A 13,085-nucleotide genomic window follows, 5' to 3' on the forward strand; every position below is an offset into this window, starting at 1 on the left:
GTGAAAATAAAAGATCAATACAGTCGAGCCATAAGAGAAAAATTACGAGGAAATTAATTACGTGCAAGTAAAATATCTTAAGAGTTCAGAAAATTTTGAATACAATTAGAGCCAGGGGAGGGGGGGGGGGGACTTACGAAATAAGGTATACGGGGATGTGCCGCTGAAATGGGTCGCTCTTTTGGAAGAAATCTCCGGGAAATCTCTAAACATGGGGTATGGTTTTATGCTGGAAAATCCCTAAACATGCATGGCCCAAATTTTTAGATACTTGCTTTTAGATACATGGGTTCATGCCCCCAATTTTTTTCTCGCCCACCGGAGGTGAAGGCGAGACTTAAGGATCCAAATGTCGTCCGTCCGTCACAAATCTAATGACACATAACTCCACAACCGTAAGTCGATTAGATGGACTTGGGGGACCTGCATGTTATGCTGCAGTCGGAGGTCACATGGTAAGGTCAAAGGTCATTTTCAGGTCAACGTTAAAGTTTACATGCAAGACTCTCATGACACCTAACTCCGCAACCGTAAGTCGCTTTTCAACCAAACTTGGATGGTAGATGGACTTGGGGGACCTGCATGTTATGCTGCAGTCAGAGGTCACCTGGTAAGGTCAAAGGTCATTTGCAGGTCAACTTTAAAGTTTATGTACAAGGCTCTTATGACAAGTGTTATTCCATCCCAGTCATTTCAAGTGCATATACTTTCACAGTATTGACATTTCAGAAACTTTTTAACATTTGCTAAGATTTGATGTACACGAGATGACACTCAAAACTACTTTTCTAAAATCTTGTACCATTATTTGAGAACTCGGTGTAAATACCAATAAATCATGTAATGGACCTCAACACTCTTCATGTAGTCAGCATGTTCGATTGATACACGTTTGTAAAAAGTAAAACACACACATTAATTATATAATTGATTTATTTGTTTTCTCATGTCTTAAAGATAAAATAGACCATGTCCATTACATGATTTATTGGTATTTACACCGAGTTCTCAAATAATGGTACAAGATTTTAGAAAATAGACCTATGTTTTTATCATAAAGACCAGCCGCCATTAACAAATTTAATAAATATCATCCCGTGTCTTTTCTTTGATCGTGTAATGTTTAGAAACATAGCTGCTGCATAATTAGTGTGATTCATTTTTGTTTTGTCAAAATTATCTCATCGGCGATTCCGTTAAAAATGCCCTATAATGGGACCTAGAGTTACATGTATATTTGTATTTTACGTGCATTAAAGACATCGACAAGCTATGAATCGGCTTGGAGAAGACATGCACGCAACTATAATAGAGTCTATAACCATGGACCTACTAGTACACAGTAGTAACATACAGACAATGAGGCATTCAGCATGTTCAGGGTTTCACATTCAAACCGCTATACGCAATCTATAGCATAACTTCAATTGAAACGGATTTTTCCTATTGTTAGCTGCTTTGTGATTTTCACACCTTCATCCATTGTTCTCAAAACGTGCTAGACGGCGTAATTGACCCAATTCAGGTTCAAGGGGTCGTTATATAGGATCGTTGACTTCAACCAAGGACCTATAGATGTACAGTGTAGGCACATTATGCCCCACTCTAGACCGTTGCATGAAATCACCCGAAATATCTTAAATATTCATGAATGCATAATGAGGGCGCGAAAGATGATGATATTATGGCCTGAAATCTGGACATTTCAAGCACCTTTGTAACTATAAATATGATGCATCAAGTTAATATATTTAATCATTAATGCGAACGCAAACCGTGAGCCAATTTTTTTGATAAACTGTCATGAAAAGGGGATTTCAAGTAGTTTGTTGACAATCAGACCCAAAAAGGGATATTTTGAAAATTTATGGAATGCACGAGAATAATAGGTACCAATCAAAATTCGCGAGTGCGCAGCACGAACAGAAAATATTAATATTCAGACCATAAAACTGACATGTTTACAGAGCACTTTTTAAAAATCAATTTGTAAATCACACAAAATAATGAAGTTAAATTTCCGAGGTGAAATGTGTTTTGTAAATTAACTTTCAAACTTGATATCTAAACTCATTGAACAAGATATGAAAATCACCTAACAGGCAATGCGAGGGCGAAGCGCGAGCGAAAATTGTATAGAGTGACATGAAAGATTTTTTCCCCCAAGTCTTTCCCTCATCTTATTTTATTCACTCGTCTTCCTCTTCTTTTTTCTCCTCTCTTTTCCCTTTTTCTATCTTTTTTTGCTCGTCCAAGAGGGGGGGGGGGGGGGGGGGTGTCCCTCGCGCCCCGAACCGCATATGCTTTACGGAAAACAAGGTATCATAACGAAATGCATATAGAATATATTTTAACCTGTTGTCACCTTCAAACAATCTTAAAAGATGTCCTGATAGATCGCAAATAATTATGAAAGGCTACCAACTGACTTCTATTTTGTCTTATTTACGTTTCCAACTTGTCGAGAAAATGCATCTTTAATATTTCTTAGCGGAGAACAATTAAGGGATCATAACGAAAGGTATATCAAATCTATTTTAACTTGTTGACACCTAAAAACAATTTTAAAACATGTCCTGATAGATCGCACACCCATCTGACATGTTTTTTACTTCTATTCTGTTTTATTTACGTTTCCAACATCGTCAAGAAAAGACGTATTTAATATTTCTTAACGGAGAACAAGGGATCATAACGAAAGGTATATCAAATCTATTTTAACTTGTTGACCCCTCGAAAATTTTTCAATCATGCCCTGATAGATCGCACACCCATCTGAGATGTTTGTGACTTATTTTGTTTTATTTACGTTTCCAACATCGTCGAGAAAAGACGTATTTAATATTTCTTAACGGAGAACAAGGAATCATAACGAAAGGTATATCAAATATAATTTAACTTGTTGACACCTAAAAACAATTTTAAAACATGTCCTGATAGATCGCACACCCATCTGAGATGTTTGTGACTTCTATTTTGTTTTATCTACGTTTCCAACATCGTCGAGAAAAGACGCATTTAATATCTCTTAACGGAGAACAAGGGATCATAACGAAAGGTATATCAAATCTATTTTAACTTGTTGACACCTAAAAACAATTTTAAAACATGTCCTGATAGATCGCACACCCATCTGAGATGTTTGTGACTTCTATTTTGTTTTATCTACGTTTCCAACATCGTCGAGAAAAGACGTATTTAATATTTCTTAACGGAGAACAAGGGATCATAACGAAAGGTATATCAAATCTATTTTAACTTGTTGACACCTAAAAACAATTTTAAAACATGTCCTGATAGATCGCACACCCATCTGAGATGTTTGTGACTTCTATTTTGTTTTATCTACGTTTCCAACATCGTCGAGAAAAGACGTATTTAATATCTCTTAACGGAGAACAAGGGATCATAACGAAAGGTATATCAAATCTATTTTAACTTGTTGACCCCTAAAAACAATTTTAAAACATGTCCTGATAGATCGCACACCCATTTGAGATGTTTTTTACTTCTATTCTATTTTATTTACGTTTCCAACATCGTCAAGAAAAGACGTATTTAATATTTCTTAACGGAGAACAAGGGATCATAACGAAAGGTATATCAAATCTATTTTAACTTGTTGACCCCTCGAAAATTTTTCAATCATGCCCTGATAGATCGCACACCCATCTGAGATGTTTGTGACTTATTTTGTTTTATTTACGTTTCCAACATCGTCGAGAAAAGACGTATTTAATATTTCTTAACGGAGAACAAGGAATCATAACGAAAGGTATATCAAATCTATTTTAACTTGTTGACCCCTAAAAACAATTTTAAAACATGTCCTGATAGATCGCACACCCATCTGAGATGTTTGTGACTTCTATTTTGTTTTATCTACGTTTCCAACATCGTCGAGAAAAGACGCATTTAATATCTCTTAACGGAGAACAAGGGATCATAACGAAAGGTATATCAAATCTATTTTAACTTGTTGACCCCTAAAAACAATTTTAAAACATGTCCTGATAGATCGCACACCCATTTGAGATGTTTTTTACTTCTATTCTATTTTATTTACGTTTCCAACATCGTCAAGAAAAGACGTATTTAATATTTCTTAACGGAGAACAAGGGATCATAACGAAAGGTATATCAAATCTATTTTAACTTGTTGACCCCTCGAAAATTTTTCAATCATGCCCTGATAGATCGCACACCAATCTGAGATGTTTGTGACTTATTTTGTTTTATTTACGTTTCCAACATCGTCGAGAAAAGACGTATTTAATATTTCTTAACGGAGAACAAGGAATCATAACGAAAGGTATATCAAATCTATTTTAACTTGTTGACCCCTAAAAACAATTTTAAAACATGTCCTGATAGATCGCACACCCATCTGAGATGTTTGTGACTTCTATTTTGTTTTATCTACGTTTCCAACATCGTCGAGAAAAGACGCATTTAATATCTCTTAACGGAGAACAAGGGATCACAACGAAAGGTATATCAAATATAATTCAACTTGTTGACACCTAAAAACAATTTTAAAACATGTCCTGATAGATCGCGCACCAATTTGAGATGTTTGTGACTTCTATTCTGTTTTATTTACGTTTCCAACATCGTCGAGAAAAGACGTATTTAATATTTCTTAACGGAGAACAAGGGATCATAACGAAAGGTATATCAAATCTATTTTAACTTGTTGACACCTAAAAACAATTTTAAAACATGTCCTGATAGATCGCACACCCATCTGAGATGTTTGTGACTTCTATTTTGTTTTATCTACGTTTCCAACATCGTCGAGAAAAGACGTATTTAATATTTCTTAACGGAGAACAAGGGATCACAACGAAAGGTATATCAAATATAATTTAACTTGTTGACACCTAAAAACAATTTTAAAACATGTCCTGATAGATCGCACACCCATCTGAGGTGTTTGTGACTTCTATTCTGTTTTATTTACGTTTCCAACATCGTCGAGAAAAGACGTATTTAATATTTTTAACGGACAACAAGGGATCAAAACGAAAGGTATATCAAATATATTTTAACTTGTTGACCCCTCGAAAAATATGTATCACCAATAAATATGAGATGCTACCAACTTCTATTTTGTTTTATCGACGTTTCCAACTTTTTCGAGAAAATGCATCTTTAATATTTCTTTACGGAGAACAGGGGATCATAACGGAAGGTATATCAAATCTATTTTAACTTGTTGACCCCTAAAAACAGCTTTAAAACATGTTGTGATAGATCGCACACCCATCTGAGATGTTTGTGACTTCTATTCTGTTTTATTTACGTTTCCAACATCGTCGAGAAAAGACTTATTTAATATTTCTTAACGGAGAACAAGGGATCACAACGAAAGGTATATCAAATATATTTTAACTTGTTGACATCTAAAATCAATTTTAAAACATGTCCTGATAGATCGCAAACTATTCTGAGATGTTTGTGACTTCTATTTTGTTTTACTTTCCTTTCGTCAATTACATTTCGTCATGGAGAACGGGGGTTCATAACGAAAGGTATACAAAATATATTTTCACTCGTTCGCCCCTCAAAACAATTTAAAAGCATGTCCTAATCCGCCACCGTTTTGCTTGCGCGACTCTCGTAAACACGGATTTTTTTTTTTTAATTGGTACTTTGTACAGGAAGCTAGCCCCAGGCATCCCCTATTCCCCCCTCTAGTAGATCCGCCCGCACCTCACGCGCTGCATTCGCTGCAAATGTTGATCCGACGTGCACGCCGAACACTGACCTCATTTTATGTGAAGTGTACGCTGGCGCGCTGTGTGTGTGTGTGTGTATGTGAACCTGCACTATTCAGTGTATTCTCGTGCGACGCTCCGGCGGATTAGCCAATAGTGATCGAGATAATAATTGCCCCGTTCCCCAGCGTGTACGGATTATGCAAATTAGCTTTAATGTAGAATATAACGGTACTTCGTACTAATCTCTTGGAACTCCTTTGCACACTCTCATTATGGAACAATGGCTATGCACGCGTTGGAACGCATTTGGGGTTTTGACGCCTCGCCTAAAGCACTGTAGAAAATGGTCAAAAATTTGAGTTCAACCCTAACGTCCCCAGTTTGTGGTGAAATGTCATACACTTACACTATTATCCTTGACTGCATTTGACAAACCTCATTGTTATTATTATAATCTGTCATTAGATCTTTTCTTAGACTGAACACTAGCCAGTTAGAAACACAGAATATTAATGATATTCACCCCCCGTCCTCTCTTGTTTCCATCGCCTCAAGTCATTCTCAATGGAGTTGACGCTGGCCCCCCAAATACCATCCTAAGGTTATTGGCCATAAAGGAGTATCTTTGCCAAAGACTGAACCATAGCCAATTATTTATAATATTCATCCTCTTCCTCTTGCTCACAGCGTCTCAAGTCGTTCTCCCTGGAGTTGACGGTGGCCCCCAAATACCATCCCAAGATCATTGGACGCAAGGGAGCGGTGATTGGTAAGATCCGTTCCAGGCACGAAGTCAACATCCAGTTTCCCGCTCGAAACCAAGAGGACCAGGATACCATCAAGATCATGGGATACGAGGTCAATGCCCAGGCAGCCAAGGAGGAGATCCTAGCTATCGTCAAAGAATTGGTGAGTTCTTTGGGCTTTTCATAATAATATTATTATATCTTAATGTTTCATGATCATATATTTGTATATTTATGTTCAAATGTATGATATTTGTATGTTTTTACATGTATATATTATTGAAAGAAATAAATGAGAGTATTTTCACTCTCCCTCAACTCAACTCAATATTGATACATGCAATTTATAACGAGCCATATCTACCTCGTTAGAGATGCTTAAGGCTCACAAGGGAAGGGGGAGCAAACAAGAACACAGAAATAATATATTGAAATCAGTGATAGAATGAATTCCTTTGGTAGTGTTATACTTTTATCTTAAGTGGTTTTGATTGAAATTATTAGACACTCGAATTGTCAGCTCTGACAATCCTATGAAATCCTTGATTTTGATTGGCTAAGAAGCATTGGTCTATGGCTGTTATTATGGTAACTGTTTGAGAATGAAAAGCTTTCAGTGCTTTGTCATGATTACGCCATGAGGTTTCTGGAGCATAGGTTCACACCAGTGCTGCACGATATGAAGATAATATCAAACTATTGTGTCACATTAAAACTTCAATGAATAGACGATATATGATCCAACATATATCGCCTATCATAGTCTTTTAAACAAGTGAGGTTATAATGTGTTACAGACTGGAAATGCTATAAAACAGACATTATTTGCCTGCTCTAATCCAAGTAGCAAATTCAAATGAGTTTAATGTTCTTCTCTTTCAACTCTCAGGAGGATCAAGTCTCTGTTGAACTTGACATTGACCATCGCATCCATCGGCGTTTGATCGGTGCCCGCGGCAAGGCCATCAACCGCATCATGGATGATTACAAGGTGGACATCCGTTTCCCACGAGAGGAGGACCCTAACCCCAATCTGGTGGTGGTCACTGGTGACGCAGATAATGTTGATGAATGCTGCGATTATCTCAAGAACCTAGAAGAAGAATATGTAAGTAGTGGTGATGCCTTTTTTCTGGGGGCGGGGCATGCCATGGGGTGAGGAATGGTGGGGGGTGGATGTGGATTAGGGGAAAAGATCGCTTTTGAGCTTCTCTATGTGGGCTATTGTTTTGTTACTTCTTTTCGTTCAAAAAGACATTTAGTATGAAGCCCAAGACAAGTAATTGTGGCTACTTTTCACAGTTGGGGGAAAATTCCCCCTTAGCCCTCATTTATTTTTATCACTGGTATGGTTGTACTTTATTGAGACCTGTACAGGAAGCATATGTGGCCAGCCACCATAAAACCAATGATATGTCACAGAGGAAGGTTATCTGCAAATAGCTGAAAAAGTAATTTTTTTTCCAAAAAGTAGAGATTAAAGAATTAGCTTAACTGAAAGAGTACTTCCTTGTCTTACTGTCGAAGTTTGAAGAAGTTAAGTTGGATAAAAGACAAGATGAAAGATTTTCTTCGACACTGTTTTTCCTGGACTGCTTTCTTGTCAGGCGCTTGACATTTTAGAATGGAGCAGGGTAATAATAACATTAAGTTATGCAGTGCTCGCGGGAGAACAGTTCATACATGTTAGAGCTGAAGTGTTGGTAAATAAGAATTATTATGATTATTATATTGTTAAGAATTTTGGGTTTCAATCCTTTGTGTAATTATCTTTATGTATCATTGTGATGCATTAATCAGAGATATAAGGGGGAGATCCTACATCCACACATTGTTGTTTAATATGAATTCCGGATGGTGGCTATGGTGTCTGGGAAATAATAGAATATTATTCTTGAATAGATGTCATTTCCCTTATATTCATTTTTATCTCCGGAATTTATTCCAATTACTCCAAGTTGCGGTCTCGGTTTAATCTACCAGGGCCCCGTCTTACAAAGAGTTGCGATTGATCCGATCAATGGCAACTATGGACGGCCAGCAACGTCAACATCTAAACTTACATGTTTTTTACAAAATATTTTGTAGAAATGATGTATTTTCATACATTTACTGTTTTCTTGACGATTCGGTATGTTTCTCTTTGTTTTCAAAGGACAATGAGCAAATTTCCTAAAGAAAAATTATGACATTGATGGATTTCCATATACTTGAGATTGATCGGATCAATTGTAACTCTTTGTAAGACGGGCCCCTGATGGTTTGAGAGGGTTTCACATATATGGTTATTATTCTTATTAAATAGATGATGGATGTGACCGAGACCGAGGAGATGCAACAATACATCAGAGGTCCCAGCCGCAAAGAGGAAACGCCCAAGAGCACCAACAACGCCGGCTTTGTGATCCGCGATGCACCCTGGAGCAACCCACCCGACACCTCCAACGTCAATGACTTCCCGTCTATCGGTGGACCGGGACAGGCACAGGCTCCCAAACCAGCCCCGTCCTCCTCAGCTCCTCGCTGGGGGCCAGCTTACAAGCGTTAAGTGATAAGAAGGGGTACCCGCACCGAATGCTTTTCCCCATTTCCTTTCCGTTTTTCCTGTAACAATCCAAGTACACTTTGGGGAGGATTAAGGATTCATGGGGAAGTAGGGAAAATGCAACCCAAACCCCAAATGATATAACTATTTTGAAAGAGATTAATAAAAAAAAAACCATGCAAAAGGACAGTAATTTAGGGGACCAGGATTAAATGTTTATGTTGATGCAATTTTAAACAAATAATGCTTGATGTTATACCACTCGTGCATCTCAAATTATTTTCAGAGGGAGTCTTGAAAGTGGCTGGAAGATCCTAAGACACCATGTCACCGCTTTTCTATTTATTAAATGAATAATAGCCTTGATTTACTTTCCCATGCTTAGAAACTTTGTTGAAATGTGGTCATTTTAATTGATGAGAAAATGTGAAATAATCCCTTGTTCTCATTAACAATTTCCATTCATTAAAAGTGCACTTTACTTTTTATCGATATTTTGACATTGCTCTATCATTTTTAGTTTAGTTATTTATGTCTTCTTTCTCTTGGTCATTATTTGAATAGAGACCACCTATATGTAGGATAATGTATTGGCTTCAGTGTAATTTTGTTTTTTGCTGGACACGTTTAATTGAATTATAACCTTACAAGGCAATTTTTAAATTGATGCTGTATTGTCACAATGAAATTTTCTTTAAAAGATGTAATCATAAAGGCTATCGATGTAACTGCCGTATTTATTGAAATCCAATCTTTTACTGAAAATTCATCGCATTTTTACTGTGTCTTTGAAAATTGATTGGAGCCTAAGCATCTGCATCCCGTAGCCATCACATGTGGTATTATTCTATCAGCAATAAAAAGTAGAGGCAGAATTATGAGTTTACTAGTATAATCTGTTCTTGTAAGCAACACAGAGCCTTCAGATTAGATTATTTTCGGGGGAAAATATCTTTTTATTATGTAAGTACAAAATGGAATGTTGTATTTTTGTAGTGTTTCAATGATATGTATGTTTATGTTGGCCAAGGGGGGGGGGGGTGTTCGTAGAGTAGGTAAGTAAGAAATACTGGGAACCCATTTTCTTGGTTTTTCTCTCCATTTTGTCCATCTTCATTTAACGACCAAATTTATGATATAGCAAGCGGCGACTGCCATTCGGTATGTGTATGTATGGTAATATAGTGATGATATGTTCAAGTTTTGGTAAAATACTGCTTTGCTTGAGTTAATCCTTATTTTGTGAGGTTTTTTTGTTTTATTCTTTTGTGATGATGATAAGGAAGATCCAGTGCTGTTGAATTTTACATATTCTTTGTTGTAATAAAGGTGATGACTTTACTCCACTCAGAGTGAAATGAAATGAGTTACGCAAATAATGGATGAAGTTTTAAACAGTCAAAAATGGAAATAATAAATAATGAGAAATATTTTTTTTTTAGTTCAGGAATTTTACGCTGCAAAGTTATTTGACTTATTGAAGAAATCACTGGTTATTTTAATTTTATTCTTAGCCAAGAAAACTATTCTTTGTGCAATTCACAGGGATATGTGAATGAAAATGTTTTTTTTTAAAGCATTTGAGAAGTGGTGTTTAAACTATTAAGAAATTGCTTTTGTTCATATCTTGTACACCTGGATATACAGTTCGACTTCAAATTAGATACATGTATTTTCTAATATTACTTTTATTTCAGTATCTTTCATCTTCTAGCTTTTCATTATATATGTAATATTTTGAGTGAGGAAATCTTAGGTGGGATTAGGGTACATATATAGCGATATTTTACTCTTTAGCATGAATAGAAAAGTGGAGTTTATTTTTCTCAATTGAAATGTTCAATTTTACTACTTTTGTTGATGAGATTGTGATGTATTATGCATTGCTTAATTGCAATGTACAAACTATATGAAATGTCAATTTGAATGAAGAAAGGCGATAGCCCTTTCTGTACTTACAATTTATACAAAGATATATATGTATATGTAATTACTTGAATAGGATATGGGTAGAGGTAGTATTATTTTTTGGTTTCAACCTTTGAAATTTTATATCATTGCTTTAATGACATACAGAAAAAGCTGTATAGAGAGTGTGTTGCTTACCTTAAAAAAAAAATTATGTATGAAGATTCATGCATGTTGACATATGTAAATGAAATGTATTCTTACCACATGCGTAAAAAAACTGCTCAGTCTTGTTGACACGTACGTTAAGAAAGGACTATTTCCATATCTTTATCATCATGATTGATTTTGTATGCCAAATGTAAGATTAATAAATAAACTTACGGATGCCACTGTCAACATTATACCCATCATGTAAGTGTGTTCTTTTGGTTTGATTATAGAAATACCTATGAGCCGATTGCCAGGTTTTAAAGTCGTATGATCCAACTACCTTATATTGCACCACCTCTGTCCTCAAGTCCACAACTATCTTGTCTTTTTTTCCCAGAGATAAGACAGAATCTGTATTCTGGTGGATGTAATTATAACTTTTGTCATAAATGCGCATAATCCCAAATAAGCAAAATATGTGACAAAATTTATAGCAGGGTCTAGCAGTCATAAATTTTGTCATATCTTTTAGTGTCAAATATCCCGATACCCCCTGCCGACTAAATGTCAAGCATACAATGATATCATTTAGATTAGATTGTGGTATTAGTTTTACTCGTCATCCATGAATATTTTTCAAAAATATTTTTTCATGCTACAAGTAGTTGCGCCCTACATATCGAGTCCTCCCTTTTTCTGATTTTCCTTTATTCGATCTCTTTTCTAATACTCCTTCACAGCTCCCTGTCTCTCTTTGAAATGAAGCGCATCAATATACTCGCAGTTGTGCGATGCCAGCTACTGTATTGAGGATACGCCCCACTGGGCCTTCCTATTGGTTAGAAGGGTTCCTACTGAGAACTAACGGTGATTTTGATTGGTTTGCCTCCTAAAAGATGGGTGGGAACTTGGAGAGATAACACAGGGCAAAGACAAACACCTCGGAGAAAAATGATCGTATGAATCAAAACATGGTGTAAGACAGCCCCTTCTCTACCACAAGTGAACAAAGAGGGTTACAAGTATTCAACAGTAAGAGCTGCAAATAATGACAATAGAGCTAAGAGGGGGAGGGAGGAATGAGAAAAGAGGGAGAGGGAAGGGGTGAAAGAGAAGACAGAGAAAAGGATGAGGTATGTTGAGACAACCTTTTTTTTTTTACTATTTAAGCCTGAAAAACAAGTAGGCCTATTTTCCCATTGCCTTCAAAGTTTGACCCCTGTGGCAAGACATTTGACGATACACAAATTCCACTACTAAATAGTGCATTAGACATGTCATCATTATCACTATCGCCACCACCACCACTGTCATAATCATCAACCCCATCATCAGTCATCGTCATCACCATCATCATCACTATCACCACTAACACCGCTTCTAGAATCACTTATCAACAGCATCATCAGCTTAACCATCACCATCATCATTATCACCACCACCACCATCATCAACCCCATCATCGGTCATCATCATTATCATCACCACCACCATCATCATCATCAACCCCATCATCAGTCATCATCATTATCACCACCACCACCAACCCCGCCCCAACTGCACCTCTTCTAGAATCACAGATCATCAACAGCCTCACCACTGTCCACCAATGTCATAATCATCATCACCATTAGACCAGCATCATCACCATCATAAGCACCATTAATTATAATCGTCACCATTGTCCCTATCGTCGCCACTTTAACACCAACATCACCACCACCATGAACATGATCATCATAATCATCTTCATCTTAATCATCATCACCGCAATAATTATCATCATCACCACAATAACCACAACCACAACCACCACCATCATCATCGTCACCACCACCACCATCACCATCATCATCATCATCATGACCACCATAATCCCCAACACCATCTCATCCTTTCCAAAATCACCATCATTATCATTATCACCATCAACTTCTCCACTATTTACATCACCCTTTCAATTAAAATCTGATAAAAGATTAAGTTAAGAAGTAATTCAAGCCTCCTATG

General features: G+C 36.6%; 1 protein-coding gene across 1 annotated transcript; it reads left to right on the plus strand.

The window, feature by feature from the left end:
• Positions 1-5,947: 5,947 nt before the first annotated feature.
• Positions 5,948-11,326, plus strand: LOC129276910 (vigilin-like). The gene is made up of 3 exons (XM_064109074.1): positions 5,948-6,632; positions 7,359-7,577; positions 8,775-11,326. The coding sequence occupies exons 1-3, from the start codon at positions 6,570-6,572 to the stop codon at positions 9,015-9,017; spliced, it is 525 nt and encodes a 174-aa protein (XP_063965144.1). The 5' UTR covers positions 5,948-6,569; the 3' UTR covers positions 9,018-11,326.
• The last annotated feature ends 1,759 nt before the right edge of the window (positions 11,327-13,085 follow it).

The sequence above is a fragment of the Lytechinus pictus genome, chromosome 14 (genome assembly GCF_037042905.1).
Source record: "Lytechinus pictus isolate F3 Inbred chromosome 14, Lp3.0, whole genome shotgun sequence".
Lineage (NCBI taxonomy): Eukaryota > Metazoa > Echinodermata > Echinoidea > Temnopleuroida > Toxopneustidae > Lytechinus > Lytechinus pictus.

Bases quoted from the DNA above. Each gene is read 5' to 3' on its own strand.
- LOC129276910 (XM_064109074.1), top strand. From the start codon at position 6,570: ATGGGATACGAGGTCAATGCCCAGGCAGCCAAGGAGGAGATCCTAGCT. The intron at 6,633-7,358 runs GTGAGTTCTTTG...TTCAACTCTCAG, and splicing joins TAGCTATCGTCAAAGAATTG to GAGGATCAAGTCTCTGTTGA. The intron at 7,578-8,774 runs GTAAGTAGTGGT...CTTATTAAATAG, and splicing joins AGAACCTAGAAGAAGAATAT to ATGATGGATGTGACCGAGAC.